At 39.5% G+C, this 25733-nt stretch overlaps 1 protein-coding gene across 1 annotated transcript in view; it reads right to left on the reverse strand.

The window, feature by feature from the left end:
• Positions 1–507: 507 nt before the first annotated feature.
• orb2 overlaps positions 508–25733 on the reverse strand; it is a 128109-nt gene continuing 102883 nt past the window's right edge. Inside the window, exons 3-10 of the mRNA XM_068771090.1 lie at positions 18649–18771; positions 16809–16937; positions 9379–9491; positions 8433–8643; positions 7693–7778; positions 6825–6926; positions 6133–6237; positions 508–5776 (exon numbers count right to left, since the gene is read on the reverse strand). Coding sequence (XP_068627191.1) covers positions 5660–5776; positions 6133–6237; positions 6825–6926; positions 7693–7778; positions 8433–8643; positions 9379–9491; positions 16809–16937; positions 18649–18771 — 986 coding nt within the window. The 3' untranslated portion in view covers positions 508–5659. The remainder of the gene's footprint in view (positions 5777–6132; positions 6238–6824; positions 6927–7692; positions 7779–8432; positions 8644–9378; positions 9492–16808; positions 16938–18648; positions 18772–25733) is intronic.

Consider the following 25733-nt stretch of genomic DNA (forward strand, 5'->3'; position numbering starts at 1 on the left):
GGAAAGACCAAGCCCTGCAGTGGACCTATGGCTGAAATAATAGTTTTATCAAAAATGTTTAGTTTGCGATTTTTTTTATTTTATGTTTTTTTTTAACGTAATGATTCCTTAAATTTCTGATGTAATGTATCTCCATAGATTTATTACACAATGTGCCATGTTTTAAACGTTTGTAATTATTTCTCATGTAACTATTAACATAAAATAAAATGCACATTGAAATAAATGCCTTATTCTTCCTAAGCTACATTAATAATCATATTTATACACTTCTTGTAGCCATTATTGACAGATCCGCTATCTGCCGTCTCGTTTCGCCGTCGCTGTTCCTCGAAATACTTTTGTCTCAAAAAACTTATATTCAAATAAAACAAATCTATATATTTACTGTTCAGATACATAGTTGTAATACTGTCATATGTGCATACGTACATAAATATATTCAAACAATTACATAAATACACCGGTACTTATATATAGTGGGGCGATAAAAATAAAACAAACATAAAGATTTAATATTGGACTAATATTTAGTAAAATACCATATTATAATAATAAAATTCATATAAAAATCCAAGTATTTCAGTTTTAAACAATATCTACCTGAACTTGCCGGGAGATGGAGCCGATTTCGTTTTGAGACATTGTCAACATGGCGCGCTTTCAAAAGGGCGCGAGCCATTGGCGGCCATGACAGTTGGAAGTCGGAGCTCACAGCGCCCCACGTCCCGCAAGTGCAACCATTACTCTAAGATATAATACTATTCAAACAACAAAAAAATAAAATTCACTCTTAGAAAATAATTAAAATCAAACTACATAGAGTTTTTTTTTATAATCTACACGTTAGTGATGTACATAAATACAAATATATAAAAACTGCATTGCAAACTCGCCGCTCAAACAAAAACGAATACGATTATTGAAAAACCGGTAAAGCTCTGATTCGGAAATTTTGGATCTACATTATTTTTTTTTTGCGTTTAATTTTTACATATTTTTCATCTCCACTATTTTATATTATAACTTTAAATATACATAGATACTTAGCTTACGGCTGCGGCCAACGTGCGATCCATAACTTCGTTTATATCGGCAAAGCTTACGTCTACATCTGCGGTGTAAATTACTTAAAAACAATACTAAAAATAACAGCTAAATAACCAACAGCTAACGCTATGAAACCGTAACTACTAATCGATAATTGTTAAAATTAAAAAAAAAAGTTATACAAAAGGTAAAAAATAAATAAATAGGAAATAACTTCAAAAATACAACGAAACGAGTTGGGGGGGAGGGGTATATAAAAATTATATCAAAAAAACTTCCGAGTGCACATCTCCGAAATTAATTAGTAGGTTATTAGTCGCGGAGCGCCGCGCTTGTCTTTTTGGTAGCGTCTTTGGGACATCTTTGGTCAACGCGCAGAGAAAATGCAGCCCCGGAGTGTACTTAAGCCGCTCCCGCGACAACACTCGGCCGGAACACAAAAATAAATCTAATTACATCCCAGAAAGCAGACGAAAAAGAGTGTTAGTTACTTTTAAATTCATTTTAATATCTTCACAATAGTCTAAAGTTCAAATTGCATTTTAAACCAAGATTCGACAGTATTCCACCAGCGGATTGGAAATTTAATTTTTATAAACCACGTAAATCAGATACGAAACGATCTCCGTTCGGTTCAAAGACGCGGGCGCCTTCCCTCGCGCATTGAACTGAACGAATGCCGTCACACTCCTGCAGCAAAACAACTGATCGAATCAACAAAAAAGAACAACATTTTCTATACAGTAAGATAGAGCCACCGCGTACAATGCCAAAGGCGGTACTTCCCCCGAATCACGAGGCTGTAGTAGTGCTGCAACGGTGTTTGACAACACTAGTTAGGAACTGTTTGAAATTGCTTGTTTGGGAGGCATTGTGCGCGGTAAGCGTATCGGGAAAATAGCCTCGCGCGCTAATCGTTTGTGCACACACAGAGCTTCAAACAATTCGCGCGCGAAGGTCAAAGTTTAACAAAATTCAATAGTAAGTCTACAACAAGTGACTGGAAACAACTGTCTATAAAAATATATAAATCTAATTTCAAATCAGAAAGAACCCGACCCCTTGCGATCATACGGATATGTGAAAGCAAACACTGCCAAATACATACAATTTATAAACGGACAACGAGTTACTTCAAACTTTAAGTGTGTCAGCTTAAAATATATTTAATTGAAATATATATAAATATATATAACTAAGCCTCTGATACTGAAGGAGTCGGTTTATTCGAAAATTTAGTAAAAAAATATTCTCCTATGCACTATAACGGCCTGGCCAAAAGGCGGCCCCGCGCCGTCCGCAACCTGACAGCTGACATTTCACAGTTGACAATTGACAGTTCACAACTGACAGTTGACAAATGACAGTTGGCTTTTGACATTAGGCAGCTGACAGTTGACAGTTGACGCGGGGCCGCCTCGCACGTTTTTAATTAGAAGTGTCAAACGTTTTCAAAGTCGTGATGAAATAGAAAAATATGAGACGCAAAAGACAGTGCGAGAAACATTTATACAAACTTAATGACCCCTAGCAACGTTACAGGGTAGTTAGGTACTATGCTCTCCGTTACATCAACTAGGTAGGTATCATTGAATTGCTCTACACTTAGCTATTTTGTTTAATAAGGTAATAATTTCACTAAGTCGCTAGCGCTTCAATATACAGGGGCCCGGGGCTCCGGGCGGCCGCTAACAACATTTCTCTAACTTCGGTCCGCCGCCGACGAATTAAAAATATTTCTTGCGGATCCTCCTCACCACTCCTCGCACTAAGAAACAACGCGTCGAGCGCGGGGAAAACTCATCCGGGACGAGACGAGGACAGAGTCCGATCAACAAACAACAATTACATTTCAAGTTTAGCTACATCATTACAAAACGTACAAACACCATCACAAAAATGTGTATAAGAAAACCCGGGCGCACCCAGTGATATGCCAAACGAGAAAAATTAGCGTCAAAAACAAGAGCACGCGGCCGGCGCGAAAACCAACCTAAAAACTACACAACTAACTAAAGAAAACAACGTGAAAACCGCCGCCCCGCTTCCAAAACAAAACCCAGCTCGTACAAACTAAACGGAAATACAAAAGAAAACCGCGGGGCGGCGTATCAAACGGAAAAGCAAAAACAAAACGAGACAAAACCAGTCGAACCCCCACACGTCCACCACCGCAGCGGAGACGTCTCCACGTGCGGGGAAACAACGACACAGACCACATATCCCAAACACCGGTAGTCCGACGCCTCACCACTGCGCGGAAATTAAAAAACCTCCTACAACACGCCAATAGTTATCCACTCTTATAAAAATACAAAAATACAAAACGGGACAAGTACACACACACGCGTACCCAACACATTGAGCAACGCAAGGAATCACCCGCGACGGGACAAACGGACAAATTCAGAACAAAGAGCTCAACAAATCCAGAACAAATGCAACTAAACATCGACAAACAATATCGAGAAGGCTCTCAGAGAGAAAAGTGTACGGTTGCGTGGAGGCGTGTTCCAGAACTATCCTAATAAACATCTAATTCGAGAGAAAAGTTCGCGTTCAAACCGCGTCTTTATTTCCTAATATAATCAAATTAATTTTACTAGCCGCTCGCTTCGCTCCGCATCGCTGGCCGGGGAAGCCCCGGAACGTTGCGGCGTCAATTTCCTAAGACCCTCTACGTAAATATCGATTGAATCTACTTAAGTTTAGAAAAATCCTTCACCCCGTCAGACGCGCATGGGCGTCTCAACACTTTCGCCGCAAGGAAACATCGGTACCAAACGCGCTGCTTAAAGAAAACGGGTTTACTTGAAAAGGACGGTTGCAGACATTCTACATTATTATTTAAAAGTACTCGAATTCAATGGGAGTTTCCCTCCGTAGAAAAGTTACAATATTACTAAGCTTCTAATTTTCCATTAGAAATTCATTTCTCATTGTTTAATAATTGAAGGTCAAGTCAGATTGGGGCCCAGCGGGTGTAAAAATGAGGGTATACAAAGATTTGGACAGGCAAGCGAGCAACCGTCCGATCCCCGAGGGTGGGTGCTACACACACGCCAAGGCACATCGGCCTCACCTTGAATTTCGAAAATATACAACGACACGAAAAAACTTTTACAAAATCATGGAAAAAACGTCAAAAAATTCGCGCAAGTCTTTTCACTACAGTCTATATGCGTCCGTGGTCGATCGGGATACGGTGGCTGTACCCGCCAGGTATCAATTAAGTACGTACCCACACCAACAGCCGCCTCGGGCACTACGCCGCTGTTTTACTCCACGCGTGGGATGTTGAACACTGGAATTACAATCCGTGTTTCAGACGGCGCAGTGTCCGAAGCTCATACCGGAGGTAAGAACTCGGAGTTGTCCAGTTCAGGACACGAATCGGAGAATCCCGAATCCTTACCTCTTATCCAACCGATTCAGAAAGGCAAACGTGAAGTATTCAATAATCACTAATTTTAAACAGCTCCGGATAGTAATCCTCGCCAGGTACTAAATCTACCGTCTATTGCACGTTCCCGGCGAACTTCAAAAGGAAACATTTCATTAAATATATATATTATATATATGTATATATACCATTTATTACACTAAAAATATAAGAGCGAAAACTACAGCCAAAATTGGTAACGTTCCATAAATGGTTTGTACTAGAGATCGAGCCCACGCCGCATCCACAGCGGCAGCGCTCGCGAGCGAACAGAAGACACGTCCGCGCGCCGCGGCCGACGCCGCGCGACTGCTCGCGCGCTCGCTCCGGCAGCGGCGCCGGGGAATCACCGAACCAAAACCCAAAGACCGCAGGACAACCCGATGCACCCAAGGCAGCGGGAAATGTTAACGCTTAAACCGCTCCGTCATTTGCTTGCAATTCATTTCCCGCTGCCTTAAGAACTGACCAGCAAAAACCCAAATTCCAATCCAGAAACCACACAAATGCCGTCGTGGATTCCGACTGAGAAAATAGTGGGGGGTAGGATAAATGCAACAATATCCAAGTACAAACTAAAGTGAGGGGGTAGTTGGTATTATTAAGAGGAAAAATTCATTCTAGCTACACAGGTACAAATATGTTTTTTTTAAGAAATCAGACATTTCACTTATGTCTTACGATACGTCTTAAGATAACGGCGGCGGCAGCGCAGACCGCCGCGCGCGCCGCGTGATAGACCTTAAGGAGAAACCGACAACTAGCTAAGTATTTATTTAATTTGAATACACATTTCACTTATACCGATAGAATGCTCCTTAAATTTCCTCCTACACGTACAGGTCGCTACAATTTCGGAGAGACAGCGGCGACACCAGCGGGTGGACAGTAGTGTGCAGAAAACTCAAGTAAGCACCGATTGCCTTGTACTTTTCTATCTGCTTACGCGTAGACTTTGGATAATGTTGCTTCATGTTCGCCGTCCGCGTGCGGAGCGCCGACGGTCGGAGACAAAGGCTTCGCCGTCTTTGGTTTCGTCTGAACATGTGCCCCCGCCAGCGCCGCCGGAACTGTTCGACGCCCCGCGAGGTGCGAGCTCGCGATGGTGCGCAGTTCGGGCGGCGCTGGTGGGGCGCGCGGGGCGCGTGGGGGGCGCAGGGGGCGCGACTAACACCAGCGGAAGGGCACGGCGCGGGGCCGGTCGGCGCCCTCCTTCACTAGCGGCTTGTGGAACTCGCGGCCCGGCCGCGAGTGGATTGTTGCCCAGCAGTGCTCGCAGTAGTACTGCAACAACAAACCAAACCAGTTTAATGAGAACAGGCCTGACAATAGCGTCAGTATTAGGCTTTATTAGGCCTATAGCCAGATAATAAATAGTAAGATCGCGTTACATTTTACCATTACTGATTACTTCCGCGAAAGATATCAGCAATATGTGTCATAGTCAAAAAAAGTCAGTAATTGAATTTAATTTCAGAGTGGTAGCATTACATGAATCAAATCAAAACTATATTTAAAAGAGGAATCTTGTTTTAAAATCAGAACACTTATTGTCAAGAGTTGAACTCTGTGATGGTGTGTTCCTATAAGGCGCAATGCGAGCGTGGTGTGTGTGTGTATGTGTGTGTGACGTCACCCACCTGCAGGCACGTGACGTTCGCGCAGAAGAAGGGCGCGAACTTGGAGCCGCAGCGCGCGCCGGCGCACTCGTCGCACATCTGGTCGTCCAGCACGTACGGCTTCACCTGCGTTCACACACACTCCCGTTTAAATTCCATCTGCCTTGCGACCACGCTGTTCCTACTTCCGCATTCGTAACCAACTTCAGTGCGCTTGTGGCGACTCTCTCGCCCACTTGACATCTAACGTTCCTAAACGCAAAACTAAATGTCATGACGTCACTTCTCGCGCACGACGAGTAGACACAGCCCACGCATTGGAGAGAGCCGCCACACTTTCTTGCAATTTTGTTGCAGGGTGGTAGGTTTTTTAATTAAGCGTAAGAATACCATGCAACAACAAATGTTGCGAGGAACGGGAGGCGTGTGAGAATGATACAAAATATGAAGGATGAAAGTGTGAAGGAAAAGAGAGAGAGACCAAGGGGGTAAAAATAGGAAGGTATGTATGCCTGTTCCAAAAACAAGATGGGGGTAAAGAGTATTAAAAATAAAAATAAAAGAACTCTGTACTGTATGAAAAAGATAAACAAACTTAAAATACAAGTTTCAGTATCAACTGTAGCAGCATCATCCAGTGCTTATTGAAGGTGAACTTTGATTTCAACTGTCAGAGAGGGTGATGATAGTCGAGGGTCAGGGGGTGGGCTAACCTCTACGCGCTTGTCGATGTCGCCGTGCTGCAGCTGCACGAAGCGCGCGGAGATGGCCGCGATGTACGACTGCTGGTTGGAGAACGCCACCCGGCCCGCACCCTGGAAACATCACGCCACATGTACGCCCCTGTCACTTTTATATAGTGTGGTAAAATATTAAGCCTCCGGTGCATGGGGGATTCTCTGACAACCTTTGCGCAGGCTCACGGAAAGTCCCTCGTGATTTATGACCCGAGGGTGGACCAGACCGTGATGCACATTACCACCAGGTTGTCCAGTGTTTAGAGGACACCGCATTGATCTCGAGGTTGAGATGGACAAGCAGAAAACTAAAGTGTCGTCTTCCTCATAATTGACGACAAACGCCGTCCTGCATTTCTGAGGTTTTGCAGAGAACAGACCATTGCCCGGGACAATAAACTTAACATTCCCTGCCCCAAAAAAAGCAGGGGAAAAGAGAATTGAAAAAAAAATGCCAAGCCACAGTGAGAATATTTAACTGAGCTTTTCAAATAGGATGACATAATAATAAATACACTATTTTCACATACATGTATATGTGAAAACTATGTACATATTCTTTATAGTTGCGTATTACAAATACTGTATGTGCTATGTATACCGAAATTTACTTTATTTTCCACAACAGATCTTGATAGTTATTCCAAATTTGACGGAAACTAAAACAATTGATTTCCTTCATAATAGCATTCAGATTTCATCCGCTTGCAACAATTAAACACTTCCAAATACTGGGGGGAGGGGGTAGCATTGCAAAAAAAAACTAATTTAATTTATTAACACAAACAAGATCACTAACGTTCTTCCGTCTGTACATAAAGCGACGGAAGTCTGGAGTACTGACCTTGGGGTACTTGAGCTCAGGGTCCGTGTCGATGCCGGCGTAGCACACGCCGCCGTAAAGCCGATCCATGATCATCGCGAGCTCCACTGGAAATCAAAAGTTATATCTATGAAACTTACATACACCAACAAATGTAGGTATCATATCAGCTAAGTTGAAGTTGCAGTGGTCAGACTCCACATAGCTTAGAACGTCCAACTACAACTTGAAGTGACGATGTAACAAGTTAAGAAGACACCTGGATACAGGTCGCTATCAACCAGATCTACTAAAAGGCTCTGGAAGTAGGAAGCCTATGTCCAGCAATGGGCATCTTATAACTAAAACGATGGCAATATATCAGTCTATATCGAATACCGCAAAATGTCTGTAGACGTCATCTTAAAACACTGATAGGATGCACCATCTGATTTAATTTTACGAGCCAACCGAAAACCAAAAAAGTGTGCGTTTGATTGTTTGGTACGAGTAGTAGTGATGGATGAAAACATAGCGTATCAGTCATCACAATAATATTTAAATTATAAAAATTCTCGAATATTGTTAACATGACTAGCCACTGTTTTCTTTTTTTTCATCACACGGCATGGATCTTCATTTTACTTCTTCAAATCCCATTCTTCACTAACTGCTCCTCTTCGTTGGGGAAGGGAAGTAGGAGCGAGAAGTAATCCCCTGGTGCCAAACTAGAAGAAGACGTCGAGGAGTAGCAGTGAGGAACAGTGGAGCAGCAGACTCACCAGCCTTGAGCGGACGGGGCACGCCGCCGACGAAGACAGTCTTGCGCGGGTCGAGCGGCATGCTGGCGTCCAGCACAAAGTCCGCGTCGGCGAGCCGCCACGGCCGGATCTGCACGGGCTTGTCGCGGATGGTGGGCGACGACACGCACAGGTACAGCTTGTCGTCGTCCGTGATGCACGCCTCCATCAGCGCCGCCACCGAGCTCTCGTCCTGTCCACAGCACAGTGTTCACATATCATAACACCGCTAGAGTGGTGTCCTGCTTCCTGCTTTTCAAATGTTCTTATGATTATCAACATAGGAACAGAACGCCAGAAGAGCACAATTTTATAGAAAATAGAAACAGATTGAACCCCCATGAAGACATCCTTCGATATAAAAAGTATGAGGGTTCAAAACGTGCCCCTTATCTAAGAAGAGCTCACAAAACGGATTTCTTTGTAACGGGTAACATGACCAAACCTAGGTAAATATTTATCACAAAATTTCAAGCAATTACTTTATTTCTCTCTCCACTTTTCACCGGGTCTCACTGTTTATGAGACGAAGCAATATGCGACTCCAAAAAGAAGAAAAATCATATCAAATTCCCTATCCACTTCATATTCATCATTACCAAAGGGAGTCCTAATGTCAAAGTAAATTGGTCATCGCAGATGGCCACTCTAAAAGCCTCCCATCTAAATATGTCGCCATCATATCGTCACGGGTGATGTATTCATCATTGCCAGCCTGAGTTTGTCCTCTAACTATACCAAGTTTCTCCTCTAATCGGCATCTTTTGTTTACACATCCTATTTTTGTCACTTGTGGTACTACACTTGTTATTGTAGTGCATCTATTTGACCAGAAAACACCTACACTATAGACATGTCCTGTGTAGGTAGGTACCATAGCTTAAATATAGTTAATAGACTTTACCCAGCGACTAAAGCTCAAACTCACCTGAAACAGTAGAAAAGCGTAACCCTTGGGCGGGAAGTAGCTCTTGCTCTCAGCCTTGTGGGGCCAGTCCACCACCAGCGGCCCGAACCGCCGGAACGACGACGTGATCTCATCTGAAACGCACCAGACAATTCTGTAATAACCACGGGCATGTATATCACAACTCTCGACGACGATGACCACTGCGGCCAAGGGTTCTTGTGTGGCCACCGCGAGTCTGTAAAAGCGGCGTGGATAGGGCCTTTCAATAGCTGAACCGATATGGTCGCGGGAACTCACTACATGTGGGTAGCGCAAGACCTCTCATTGTGGCGATTTTTGGGGGAAGCTTTCTTTTGCATAGGAAGTCCATCGGCGGATATGCATGTGTTTTTAAATGTAAATAATATATGTAATCAAGTGATCAAACTGAAGCTACAACACTGCAGTGGTTTAATTGTCGTAGGGTGGTGAGTGACACTGTTAATAGAAAAAACAGTATAGATAAGTAGGTACGTAACAAACTGCACATAAAATAACTAGTCAATTAATAATAGGAAAAATAGAATAAGAAAAGTGTGGTAACGTATTAAGAGAGCACAACCCAAAGAAAACTGTGATAAAAAAATAGAATATGTGAATAATAAAATAAAGAATAAAAAAAAATGTACCTAGCCACCTAAGAGTAATAAGATGATGGAAGCAAGGCGATGAAAGCAAGAAGGAATCAAATAACAATATGAAAGATATTGTGATGGAAATAAAGTAAGAATAAAAGAAATTTAGAAGTATGACAGTGAATGAAGAATAAAGATGAAAAATCTGAGAAAAACTTTTTGTAAACAAAGACCCTGATCTCAACTAATTAGGGGTACGGGAGGTCTCGAATAGCGGGGGCCATAAAAAAAGTGGTTTAATTAAAGGGTTAATGAGATCTAAATGCTTTATGAGCTGTATATACATCCACTGTTGGAACAGGGCTCCAGTATGGATTCGATATATTAGTCCACACTGTACGAAGTGATTAGTTATTGATGTAAAGACTTTAAAACTTGTACACCGGTCTTCAATCATCCTGTATAATGTGATCACCTTTGAAGTATCTCAATGTTCTTTATTAAAATGCAACAAGCCTTTAACTTACAGCGGTACAAAGATATTAAACAATGAATGTAACCAGTAACCAATCATTTTGTATAACTTATTTTTTTGTATACTTACCATCCAAGCTATTCTTTGTTAAAATAATTTCTAAAACATTGTCGTATAAAAAGACGTATACTTTAATTGTCACCCAATGAAGTCTAGGCGACGACGGTTTACTTATTTTGCAAAAAAAAGCTCTCTAATAAAAACTAAGCCTCGATACAATTACGGCTTACATAAGCGCCGCGAGCCGCACTTGACCCGATTCTTTGTTACAACGAATTACTAAATCGATATCGATCGCGGCCCGAGAGACGACGCCGGCGGCCGAGCCTACCGCTTTGTCTGCAATCTGGGGCACCTAGTTCCAGCGTGGCGGCACCGCTTGGACCTGGGATTTTTATAGCCAACGCCGTTTGCGAAAATCCAGACAACTTTTATTAACAATTATTCTCTCGTTATTTGTTTTGCTAAAACATCTGATATTAGACATTTTGATGACTTGGACAGTTACAATGCAAACATACGAGAAACCGTACAAAATACACACAGGCCGTTCGACTATGGTATGCGTTATCTATGAATATAAAACGCCAAGAGACTAACTCACTGCCTATTTTTAAGAAAACGGATGCGAAATATTTACTAGACCTATGATCAATTATCCTTTATTTTTCTTTGATGAAATTGCGATCGAAGTCAGTTTTGATGTTTTCATTTAGTATAATGGTATATTTATAAAATGTGTTATACCGTATTTATTATAAGTATGTTTTGTACACGTTAACTATCTATTATATATACTTGTTTTCATACTATGTTGCCTGGATATAATTGCCTCGTGTGATTAGATTGCCTATTGTACTTCTTTGTCAATTATTATAAAACTTTTTATATGTTTTCTAGCGTGTACATTAAAGAATATTAAATAAAAACGATATGGCAGTGGCGGTGGCGGTGGCGGTGGCGGTGGCGAAGGCGTCAGACTTGTTATTTTTAAGAACGTTGAAATGTGTAGTAGTAACAGAATTCACTGTTCTCTGGGAAATTAAAGATTACACAAGAAAGGTCAATAAATATAACCCATTCACTGAAATGAACCGGAATAAACTAACAGGAGTTTGTATTGCGATGGAGGTGGTAGCTGCGGAAAATCTCTAACCCCTGCCGAAGATATATTTTTTTTATATGGTCCCCGCTATTAGGGACCTCTCGTTCCCCTATCTCGTGTGGGACAGGGACTTTTTATTTCTAATAATTAATTATATTTTTTATTATTATCATTCTCCTCTTTCATATATCATATTATCGGTGGTACTGTTTACAATTTTCCCAGTCTTTCTCTTTCATTCCATTAGCCATACATCCATCCTCAACCACTACATTCTAGGTTTCCTTACTATTTTATTTTGCAGCATTACAATTATTGTTCAAACATTTAACACATATTTTCTTTATAATTATCATATTATATTATACTGTTTATTGCACTATTTTTGGTACTACTTTATTTATTTTATTTCTATATTTTAGTGTTTGCTTTACTTTTTTATTCATATTCAAGTCTATTTGAATCAATTACTGTGTTTTATTTTACCTATGGCATTTATCACCACGTTCCTGCAGTAGTTGAGGAAGCATATCTCTCCCCTTCGTTTTGCATGATGGCCGAGATACTTCTTTCCTCTATGTCTTTGCCCATCCGGCATTCGGAATCTGCGCGCAGTCTTCCGAACGCCGGACAGTGGGCCACAAGGCCGAAGATATTAGTCCTGTCATAAGCGAACGTCAGTATTTCTTAACCAAGCTTCCGCACAGTAGCATTGGTAGAATCATTTAAAACTTAGTAAGGTAGGAAGTAGGAGTTTGATCCTTGAAGTGAACGCCGCAATGGATCGAGCATCCACATGATGAATCCATGCAAAGCTAAATGAATTCAGCTATCAATAATTATATATTTCTTTAAGTAAATCCTACCGCTTTTGCTAGGAAAAATAAATTAATAAATAATGAAAATTTTTGGCCTTGACAGGGGTTTCTAATAACAAGTTATTGACGTGATTAAAATTTATTTCTTCCTTAGTTACAATATTTAATTACACGTATTCCTTCACAATAGCTTCACTGCCAGTGTCTTGAACATGAGTCAGTCAGAAGACAAATTCCTTTTTTGTAGTTTATTTGTTTAAAAAGGATTCAAATTTTATTAATTAAGCATAATTTGCATGTACAAGGCAATTAAAATAAAAAAAAAACAAAAGTAATACGCACCGGCGCGAGACCGGCCTTGCGAAAGAAACTATAAGTGCTTGTTTTATATCAGCCTTAGTTTTTTGACATGTGCGGCACCTTTATCGTATTCAAATTGCAGGCGCAATAAAAGAATATTAAAGAACTAAAAACCAATAGTCCGCAAACGAAGTTAACCCTCAAATGCATAATGATGTAAAACTGCAACATACTACTTAAACGTAAAATGAGTACTACACTTGAAAGTAAATTCATAATGTTGTTTATCAGCAACATAATTTGCAGTCAATTCTGCAAATTTTTTTAAATAAGTATAATAAATATTATATACATTTTTTTTTTCAATTTTCCCTGAATTTTAGTGTATTTATCTGCAAGATATATATTTTTTAAAGTATAAATAAAAGTCATGCATTTAAGGGTTAAAACGTTCAATAGTGCAGTGCCGACAGATAAACATGATTATACGTCACGCGATGCCGGGCCCGTGCTGGCCTCATAATAATCAGCCGGTATGTATCTCGCACCGGCGCGAGACCGGCATTCAAGCATCCAGCTAGAGGCAAATGATTTGCTTAGACCCAATGATACCCGAAATGTCTAATGCAGCTAATTATTATCGACACGTCTTTAACAACCTAACACGCAAAGTTACGTGTTTAACATGACTTGCATAATACGTAATTGCTGCGGATTAACATTATAGAAACGAGGCCGCAAAGTGCGTTTCGTGAACATGTGTTATTTAAGGCTTTGGGGCATCATTTTATTAGATAGAAGCCTATGAAAACTGCAGTAATATTTGCTTCCATGTAAACCATTTGAATTTTGAAATACACTTTTAGAACTAGTTCGTTGCATTCGTGTGAGAACGTTCCTAATAATTACACCGCTGCTACTCCTGCCAACAATACTTATTGCGTTATCTTACATGACAATTGGAATGCAACTCGATTTCGGCCGCTGCCATCGTCTGTGTTTTGTTTGAACATACGCGAGCACACGCGCTGTACATCGAGACCGCTTATGTTGTTCATCGCCAAGAATTAAATGTCTACACCGGGTGGGTGAGTTTCTATGTCTACGACAAAATACGTAAAAACATGTTGAGTTTCGATTTTTGCACTTTCTTCTTTTCTTCTATTTAAATTGGTTCGAGATCATATCAACCCATCGTCAGAAGCTGTTGGGAGGGGGCAGGGAAACATCGCTCATGCAATTGGTGGTCGTTGGAACTGAAAGATCCTCATGTGACAATCACGAGCAGGTAGTCGCGGCGTGGGAAGCCCCTCCACCAGGTGGTGGACCGATGACATAGTTAGGGTCGAGGAAAATCGCTGGACGCGGTCAGCGCAGGATCGGTCATCGTAGCAATCTTTAGAGGAGATGTTTGCCTTGCAGTGGACGCGCCCATCGGTCGAAAAGAAGAAGAAGTGGGAGTAAAGTGCCTCCATACTTAAAACTCGCGACTCCGAAAGTACCGTTTCTGGTAGAGTAACTTTGTTCACCAAAAAGGCCATCACGAGGCGTATTTGCATAAGATCTCTACAAAAGGTACAGGCCTATCAGCCGCCTTCTTTTCGATCATGACGGTGTTCAAGGAGGTCGTCCACACCGATGATCTAGAATTGCCGATACATTGCGAACAAGAAAAAGTACTATCCAATTTCGATCAGGATCTTACGATGTAATTGTTTCTGAAGGGTTTATTTCAATTTGTCAATGTGATTACGGCTTTCCTTACTATGATATAAATCAGTGTTTTCCACCCTTTTTATGCCATGTCCCACCTTAACCTTTCTAAAAATCTTGTTAATAACAATTTCCTTCCTTAACAAATACTCTCCTGTCGGGCGTGTGCCCCACTTTGGGAAAACCTGATCTAATTGAACAAGAAGTGATGACTATTATGAGATATATTTTTCCCCTAGACCCCCAAGACTTTGACCGATGACCTAAACGTGTGATAATCTTTTTTTAGCTCCTGTATTTATAGAATATGAACGAATAAAGAATCAGTGTGAATGTAAAACGCATCGACGGCTGCACACAATGCCTGCTGTTTAGGGCTTCGTGATTTCACTTGACCGGCTTCACATCTTCGCCCGACATGGTTTTGCCGCGGCGTCGGCCATATACACATCTCACCTCCGCCTACCTTGAGAATTTTTTTCGCTCGATAAAATAACCTGGTTCTTATGTAACGGACGGTCATTCATGTTTCCATGGATGTAGTAGTGAGAAAAAATATTTTTTTTGTAAACATTTTCTAAACAAAACAGTTCCTACAGACGCCAGAGCTTTCAGTGAGTTTTGCTAAAACCTTATTTTAGGCTGTTTTACATACATTTTTACAGACTTGTGCGACCCTAGAATCTTTGGGCCCAGCGTTGCCAGGCCGTAAGTGTAAGACTTAGGTTTATCATTTAAAACAAGCTTAAATACACTTTTATAGTGATAGAATTTTTAACAATTATTGTTTTATAAATTTCTTAAAAATTAAAAAAATTACACGGTTAGTGTATTATCATACCATATAAAGATGCCCACAAAGGGGTTTCTATTTTTATGAAGCTTAGAGAAAAGTAACGAGTCGTTCCAAGTTGCTAAAGATAGAGGAAAATGGAAGCCTTTTACCCTGAGGGGGTCCATACAAATTTAATACAAAATCATCAATCTACTATTAAAAGTTACTAATTTTTAAGTCATTTGTATGGAATGAAATAAAGCTTCATTATTATTATTACAGAAAGGTATAACAAGCCTATTTTTCTTGTGGTAATCTCATTTACTTCATTATTTTTTATAAATTTATTAATATTCTCATATATATATATCCACAATAGTCATATATGGTATCGACCATGTACCGTCAAAATATTTTATTATAGATTGTAAGTAAGACTACCAAAGATGATGGTTATATGTTTTTGCAATTTATAGTTATAAGTTATTTTTTTCGAGAAATTTATTGCGTTCCCCGCATGAAAAGAGTTTATTTACGATTTATTTATGCATATTTATATGCGGTCCCTGTCCACCAGGCAGAAACAGGAGTGAGTGTACAGTAGGGCGGTGGAAACAAGTCTATGCTTCATTTAATGCCGGTGGGCGCGACACGTGCCGAGGCAGCCTTGAGTGCAATTGTAGCGCATCGATTGGTTGCGTTGCCCGGATACAAGCGCGCCAACAGTCGCGGGCCCAGCGGGAAAGGACCCAACGTCTAGTTTCATACAGACCTTACATTTTGGAATTCATTTTGGAACACCTATCATAGTTATATAAATGAAAAGATAGCTTATTCCTGTTCAGTTTTTTATAACAGCACATTTCATTATTTCTGCATATCTCGGACTATTTTCATAGGGTTCTGCTGTTATACTATTTCAATCGAAAGGTTTGCTGAAAAACTAATACTTCATTGTCTAAATAGATATGTATGTATATGTATGTTTGTATATCCCTTAACTTGTCAGATTTTTTTTAATATTACATTAATATTCATACCACTTGACTTTTAAGACCTAAGGATGCCAACAGAAAAAACTGAACAAGCGTTCGAAAACTAAGAAATGACCTAAACATTCACATACAAATGATTACTTTGCGTTCGAAATTGATGCCCCTTTTTTAATTCTTATGTATCTCTACAGATACATTATCAAGAAAAGGGATATATGTATGTTTTGTACACGTTAACTACCCATTATTTATACTTCTACTATTTCCATACTATGCTTGTCTGTAAGAGATTGCCACGTGTGATGAGACCGCACAATGTATTTTTTTTGTATATTATTATGAAACTATTTAAATGTATCTCTAGCGTGTACAATTAAGAATATTAAGAAAATAAATAAATATAAATAGACCCCGGCTATCATTACAGTATCTAATTCACTCAATTTCACATACGAAACTAGACCAAAAAAACTAGTCTAAATAGAACATGTGATAACTAATAATTAAAAAATGTCTGCTAGTATGTGTGTCACAGTAGTGAGAAATGAACAAAGAATCAGTACCAGAAACATCACGATTTTAATATTACTCACCTTCGTCGATATCAGGCGGCAAGCCCCCCACAAACACCTTCCGGCTGAACCGCTCGCCGTGCTCCGAGCCGGCCGACACGGGCGACGACCGCGCCGGCGAGCCCAGCGCGCTCACGCACATGGACAGACCTGGTGATTGTACTTACTGTCTGATCATCAAAAATAGACAGATTTGGTGAAAAGATTAGAAACCTCCTTAAGTTCATTTTAAAAGGATGCAGCAGTCACTTGCCCTAACCCGCGAGGTCTGACCAACGCCAGAATAATTGTTTTGTTAACAGAGGAACAGTTAATACTCTCATTTAATACTCTCTATTTTTGGCATTAATCGGTGTAACATAACTCCTGAAGATGCCCCGTGGAGGGGTGAAACATGTGTTGAGTGGTTTAGCGGTGGCAGTTGTGTAATTCGCATTGTTTGCCGCATGCGCATTTATCAGCGGGCTGGCGGGCGGTGCACTTTGTTGCACGGCTACCACTGCATGTGCGGAAGTAGCTATATATTGGTTCTTTTCTTACAGAGGAACAGTCATACTGTTTACTTCACACAAACTTTAGTTTCATTTAAAATAGCGAGTCATTTTCCAAGTCATTTCTAAGGTTTTCTACTCCTTAAAGGCCACATAGCGCGCAGAACAGACAGTCGCTAGAGCCTTAAGGTTGCAGAGTGAAAACCTCGGACCGGCAAGCGTAGTTTACAACCTCCGATCACAAAGAAGACAGACACCTGTTTGTAGGGCTTGTAAAGCCGATGTTCACCATTGAACGTCCTTCAGCTGAATCGATGATGATTGCATTCAAGATTCTTAACCATAATCATCATCACAGAAAGACACCAGAACAGACTAATGTCTCCTACAATCAGAAATCACCCGTTCATTGATAGACCACAATTTTAACTTCACCCAACGATACCAACTCAATGACATGCTTTTAGATAATCGCAACCAAAATCCATGCAACATGTCAACAAATTGCCGATCATACAGATTGCATATAATGCATAAATAAGGTAATTTTATTTATTTGCTGCATGAAACTAATTTTATACAATTTTTATGGGTGTTTGTTTTGTTTGCATAATCACTTTCAATTGTTCCGTCTTAAAGTATTACACGAGTTAGTCAATGATAATTGACACTGACGTCACATGTGAATGCAAGGTAGAAACATGACCTTGGTACGGTCGCCGGAAGACGATGATGCAGGCTATCCGATTGGAAAACTATAGAGGGAAGTACATGTCCACGAGTGGATGATGAGACCCCCCCGTGATCTTTAGTACTCTGAAACAACATCATAATCTTGTGCGAAACATAGTCCAGGTCCCAGGTCCTTAGAAAATATTTCCGATTTAGCGTCTTCCAACAATATTTTTTTTTGTTTTCACTTTTATAACATAATTAATACATTATTCGTGCAATTCATTTCCCAAATTTGCCCACTACAATGGATAGGACTCCCCCCCAAAGATCGCCAAGTTGACCGGGCATGCACTGGCTGTATCCAGCGATTTCTCGCAACCTTAACTATGCAATCAGTCTACCTAAGTGGGGCGGGGGAGGGGGTCTACCTACGCCGCGTCTACCGGCTCATTCATCTCCAGCTTCGAAACCCTTTAACTTTAACGGCTGTCCGGCTGCCACGTCTATGACTTTGGTGCTTCTGTTTTAATCTCATTTCTGATTTGATATCGCAGCGAAACTTTAAGCATATTGCCCTCGCCACGAAGAACTTTATTATTAAATGTCTTACTATCATTTACATTCAAATTATAATAGGATTTTAGTAAGCTTTTGTTTATTTTCATCATCAGAGATGTTGATGGGGGGGTGCTTACCAGCAGCGCTCAGACGAGAGACGACGTCCTGCGTCTGGTCGGGCGGCACGGATGGCGAGCCAGCGCCCGCCGCGCCGCCTACCACCGCCGCCTCCTCCACGCCGGGGAAGAATGGAGATTTGCCTGCAGACAAATTTATTACATCAATTTAAAATCAAGCAGTTTATATTACAATCAAAATATAATCAAATTCAGCTATTTTAGTAATTTCTTTCGTGTATATCTAGCCTTGATATAAAGTCATTATTTTTATGACGTCACAACCCCTGGTGCTTTGAAGAATAAATCGAAGCGTTTTTGATTATTGTATAAAACATATCTTTTAAAATAATAGGTAAGTTAGGTAACAGTACAAAGTAACTTTCGTTGTCAATATACTAAAGCCTTGGATAGGTTGCCTAAATTTTAAAATAATTCTTAAATTTCAACTAATTTTTTATAAACTAGTCGTAGCTTTTGAGAATATCGTATGAGGCGGTAACCGCCGAGGAAAATAGATTTTGTATTTGGTTAACTTTGCAATATTCAAAAATCAAGTTTTTTTTTTTTGGGTAAAAGCAATCAAAACATTGTTTTCAAATTTTCTTTTTGGAAGCTTTAATAATTTCACCTTCAGACCACTTGCCTCCTAGAGCTTCACAAACGCCTTGATGACATACATAAATGATAATAAAACAGTTTTATTAATCTGTTTTATTTCTAAGGATATTAAACCGTTAATCAAATTCAAATACGTTTCTGTTACTATTTTCCTGCCAGTGACAATGCAATAACTTGCGAATGTAGTCTATCGTGTCAGCAAGTCTTGAATATATTTTTGTTCGAGACAATCTCAATTCAAAAGAGTCCATCTAATGGCTGTCTGGGAGAAATCTCTGTTTAAGGCCACCGTTTATACTTCTTTTTTTGCCAATTTGCCTTTATTTTGTTCTATTGCCTGAAAGCTCAATAAGAGTTAAAAGTGAATAATTTGCAGAATTCCTCTAACGTTTTGATATACTGAATACGTTCTACCGATTCAGTAATTTGCAAATGAGAAGACTTACTTATTATTACTTATATATTTTATTATTGACATATATTTTGTTCAGGTGACTTTCACAGCTGCCAAGTGGCATTGGAGATTTCAGGGGTTCATGTGTTATGTATCGTTAGGAAGATATTAACGCTGTTAGCCCAAAGGCTTTTACAGCTTCATCTTACAAGAGTTTTTGGAGTGGAATGTGCTTGAACTATACTGAAGCATATTGTTTCAGGTCCTACATTTTACGCTCTGATGATGGTGACAGCCAAGCTTATCTGATCGTGTCTGTGTTGTGTAAGCGCATGAAGTATATAAGAAGGCAGTGTGGAAAATTTGACAATCTGATTCTACCTTGGATCGTCCTCACTGTTTGCGAAGATGGGGCCGACCCCATTTACGTTTCGGTTTGTACGAAGTGTGATGTTTAACTTTAGTTTATTGCACGCGTTTATACGTGTTGTGAGTGGGCGTCAGTGCAGTGGCTGTTGACGTAGATGGTATGGCGCTTGAAGAGTTGCGAGTGTCTGAAGTGTGTGATGTGTGGTGTCTGGCTAGGTTTCCACAAACCCTGCGACGGGATCTGTAAGGACGTCTTTTGGACGTCTTTAGGTTGCATAGGGAGCTTAGCTTAAAATTTTTTTAATGATAAACTAGAGGGCTCCCTGATGAGCCTTGACTCTAAGCTGTTACAGTTTTACCCGATTGCCCACTTATGAGCTTGGCGGTATCCCAATCCAGTATACAGGAGCCTTAAGATGAAAGGCATATATTAATAAAAACGGTTCACGTAGATTGTCCCCAAACATCTTTAAAACAGTGCAAAACATTATACACTTCAGGGTGATTTTATATAGGCGTAAAAGTTTAAAAGGGAATATAGGCGTCAACAAAAAGCTTCGAAGTCTGTCCACCTATTACTAATCACCTGTATAACAAAGCGATTACTGTGAAATATGTTATTTTTTTAATACTTCTTCAGAGACAGATTAAACAATAATTAATTTTAATATGTAATAACGATTTTTCTTAGTACATTATCATTACGTAATTTATTGCTTGGTGTATTACTACTACGTAATACTTGGGTATTGTTATGGTTGTAGACCATCGGTTTTTAGATAGAGTGTATCATACATGGACAGCAAATGAGCTATACATTCACCTCAGTTAATTACATCTACAATATGACATCTGTTATAGATTGACTTCATTCTGATTGAGTATATCAAGCTGTATAAAAGTTTGAACTGTTAAAAGAACTTTCTAGAACAATATCAATCTACGTACACATATGTAGACTATATATGTCTACTCCTACAGGCAACCATGCGGTATATTTCCGTGAGTTTAGATGTTATCAAATGTTTCATTAAATCGCTATGGAGCAGGATTCTTAACTGTTTGAAGAGTTGAACCCAGTGCTATGGAATTATATCACTAACCGTGGTAAGAGTCAACGACATCAAAAAAACAACTTGGCGTGGGGCCAGCCGCTCAAAATACGCTCAGCTGTGTGCGCGGTGTGTCACCGGATGAAATTGGGACGCAGGTGCGCCCGGGGAACAGGGAAGCGGCGCAGGGAGGTGGGTTAAAGGGGGCGGGGCAATTTCATAACATGTTACGTGTTTTCATTCTATTGATAAATTTGATGCGCGGGCGCATCTTGCAACACAAATGTGTTATTGGAAAACTGAACGCCAGAAAGACGGCTAAAATCATATTTTCTTCATAACTAGTTATTTATTTCTATCATGTAAGCCGATAGACGCACACTGCACGGTATAGGCCTGTCCTATTAATCAACACAATGACTGAACTGGCCGACAACTTCCACGATCTTCACTATATCATCGGCCCACCTAGTGGACATACCCGCGCCGCGTCTCTCTGCTCGCGGTCGCTTGAGAAGTAGTCAGCCCCAAGAGCAACTTTTTGATCTAAGAGAGCTTGGTTCTTCTCTTGTTTTTAGCCAATGGACAGCCACAGCAAGCCATAAAATTTTCCCAAATATCTACACGATGATCGGTTCTGCGCTGCCCACACCCTGTGACTCCTCGCGACCTTAACTGTCGTGGGTCCACCTAGTGGGGGGGGGGACTATCCATTCCGCATCAACCGGCTCGTGGTCATCAGTATTTAATGGAATCAGGAACACAGAGCTCTGTGTTTGGCACTAATCGGTGTAACATAGCTCCTGAAGATGCCACGTGGAGGGGTGAAACACGTGTTGAGTGATTTGGTGGTGGCGGTTGTGTGATTCGCATTGTTTGCCGCATGCGCATTTATCAGCGGGCTGGCGGGCGGTGCATTTCATTACACGACTACCACTGCATGTGCGGAAGTGGCTAAATATTGGTCCTTTTTCTTACTACCGTGGTCATCACTCGAGAACCTTACAGCCCCAACGGCCATCAAGTGCACCGCCCGCTGCCAATTCAGACGAGCTGTTCTTCGAGCGACGTCAGTGATATTGATTCATGCGGATCTCATTTCGGATTCGATCTCGTTGATTCTTCTCTATATAAGAATATCATATTCGCTGTAGTTGTGACCCTTTTCTCCGAAGACATTTTGGATGAATCGATATCAGAGTTGGAAGAGGATCTATTTGAGTCACTGATGTTTGTAATTCATTTATGTATCTTCGTTTTAATAATTAAATATAAGAGCAGCCTATTTTACAAACTTTCTACATAGTTTGTTGGCAATTTTGTATGTACACTTTTTTGTCATAAATATGTAGAAAATAAATAAATAAAAATATTTCAGCATTTAATAATAAATCTATTTGATTGATTTTCCTTTACAACTACAGTTGCCTATGTATTTTAACAAACTAGTACTTTCACAGAGCCTAGGTCTTGTTTAAATAGACTAGTATTGTTATAGATAGTAACAGCCCTAGCCTACAATATCATTACAAAAAATTAAATGATTTAATTGTGAATAATAACTATAAATACGGGCCATTTTCCTATGACATTTTAAATCGTTTTGTATGGGGAGTAATTTCAGAATGTTCCTATATACAATGATTATACATAAGTAATCTTTAATGGGGTGAATGTATAGCTAATATGCGTTCAATTATACGGAAAATACTTTCCAAAAATCAATGGTTTAAGAGATAGTAACGTGATAATATTAAGGCAAAAAAAACGGTTTTAGAAATTCAAATTACTACATATTAAATTTAGTTATTGTTTACTACTGGTCTTTCTAGACTTTATACTGACACGAGTTATTGTATAAATAAATCAATGTAACATATTTCAGAGTGATCACTTTTAAATAGTGATTAATAATTTTTATAAAAGATTTGAAGATTTCTGCAGAGCATATAATGTAACTAAGCGACTTGTATTCCGCGTCAGACTTGCAATTCAGTCTACCCCGTTCGTGTAAAAAGCGTGATGACGCCCCAAGTAAATTACACGTTGTCCGTCTGTAAACGTTCCGAGCGCTCGCGACCTTAAACGTCGGTCTGCAGCCATAAAAGTGGAGCCATTTGGGGTGCAGCGCATCGGGGCCTGGGGTCAGACGAGGTCGTGGCGAGATTGGTCCATCGCCTTGATTATATTGCGATATACAATTACTGGTAACATCAGTGAGTCTTTAAGCTATCGATTGCTAGAATTAATGACCTAGTTCTAGATCAGATGGTGCCGCCATATTCTAGCAGGTCACGGCTGAAGCAAGAGGACACTTTTTTCGGGCACAACGCCACGCTCCGCTACCGGCGCGAGGTCATCGAACCTTGAATCGGGCCGGCCATGCGGTCACCACCCAATTGACCACAATCGTCGGGTCAATCGTAGGCAAATCTGTCACGCGCTTCTATCGCAATGACACAGTTATTTACGTGTAAATAAATCATTGCATTCATTTACAATATTATATTTATGTTTTCAAATGTATATCGACAAAATATCAATTTTGGTGCGTAAAATATAGGCGCTTCTAACTACAATAATAACAGTTTTAAACATCAAATAAACACAAAGTAATTTTAACAATAATAAATGTAGCCTCCGCCCAATATTTTGACATGGTATAAATGTACAATATAATTTCAAAATTCACATAAAACATATCACAATAAAACATCTCGTTCAATATCTCCCAGTACCTAAAGATGTGTCTACACCAACTCGTTTTATCTATAATGACTTTAGATACAGTAACTTGGTGTTTTACTTTGGATCTTATTCATACACACAGACACAGATATACATCCCAGACCCTTCTGATGAAGATGAAGATCTTCAACAAACGCGTGCCACCAAAAATGACTGACAATAAAACATGCCTCATTGAAAGGTATAAAGTCATTACGCATATTTACAATCATCTGTATATAGATTTAAAAGAAATACTTTTACAAAAATCATAAGCATGTTTATATACAACCCCAACCACCTGGATTAGGGTTCAGTAACCCCGGTTCTTGACAGAACTGAAGCACTGGTTACTTTCAAAGGCCGGCTAAAAATCATATCTTGATGAACACTTGGAACTACGCCATTTCGATAGGATCCTAACCATCTTTAACATTACAAATAGAAGTAGTATTTAAAAGTGAAGCCTGTTACCACGCCACGCCATATCTTGACAACCATCATCATTTCGACCTTAACTAGGTCCAGTTTGTGGTCCACTAGTGAGCCTAACAAATTTGAATGTCCACACTGTGGGCGGCGTGGCCTGTACTCCAAAACCTTAAGACCCTGGCAACTGTTCTGCGCGCTGTGGCTGTGCCAACTGCCATTTCAACATGCCAATCCGCTCAACAATGTCAGTTATTTTCATTCATCTACCGATCTCATTGCCGATTCGTTCTCATAGAGAAATCCAGAACATGACCCTTTTATGTTTCGTGGAATGAAACAATTTGAGAAGAATAGAAGATGAATGAATAAATGACATTGAGTAAGAAATTAAGAGAACGCAAATAATAAAATATTAGTAATTTTTTTAAAATTTGTCCTAGGATACAAAAGACAGGGAAGTACCTTCTCGCCCCTTCGCTGCCTGTTCCCGTATTAAATAGCATTACCTTATTTTTGCTTAAAAAAATATAAATATCAAAAAAAGTATTAACAATAAACAATGTTTTTAAAATAACTGTGTTTTATTTACTAAGTTTCATATTAATATTTTTGGAGGAACGATAGCCCAGAGGCAGTGGTTGATTCCCAAAATGCAATCTCATATAATCCACACTTTGTGCATTGATCGAAAGACCGCAAAAACGGGGCCAAAACCAGTAATTAATTTCAAATTTTGAAAACGCGTTTACTTATTATATTGTTATTTCTGAAACCGTTAGTTTTTGGATATAGGGTAACATATTGAACTCTACATTCAACCCTTTAAAATATTTATATCTATAATTCATCCTGTATAGACAGGTTGACTTCACGGAAGCTTACATATGTAATACAATTATGTCATTTAAAAATGACCGCTTTATAAGTAAAAATTTTTGTTAGAACTCGATAGAATAAAATCTAGCAAATTATTTTTTTTATGTACCCATTTTCATACATACATGTATGTAAATAAAAAAATTGTAATTTTTAAATAATAAGTTGTTGAATAATTTTTTTATTCGTAAGGAAATCGCGCCAAAGATAAAAGGCGTTTTCCATTATATATGTATAAATAAAATTATTAAAAATTAAATAAATAAAGAATCATTTTTCGAAATAGCATTTTGTCAAGCTTTATAGGAATTTAAAAACAAAATTTGTTTTGTGAGATAAATTACCACGGATGATTGATTTTATAAATAGTAAATATTTTCAATAACCAAAGGAGGAATGGAAGACATGTTTAATATATATATATATATATATATATGTATATAGATTCGTATAAACATTATTTACTTAGTAATTTCAAATTACTTACTCTTTCTGCAAGGGAACCTCGTGCCACGGATGAAAGGCGTTATCAATGGTATTGTATGCACCGACATAATATTACAATCAGAAAATTTCTCGACAATTCCCCTTCCGAAAATCCACAACGAACCAAACACGTGTCCAACGCTCCGACG

Source organism: Battus philenor, unplaced genomic scaffold (genome assembly GCF_028537555.1).
Source record: "Battus philenor isolate CCGP_79_NKW_IND1 unplaced genomic scaffold, ilBatPhil1.0.hap1 SCAF_30, whole genome shotgun sequence".
Classification (NCBI taxonomy): Eukaryota; Metazoa; Arthropoda; class Insecta; order Lepidoptera; family Papilionidae; genus Battus; species Battus philenor.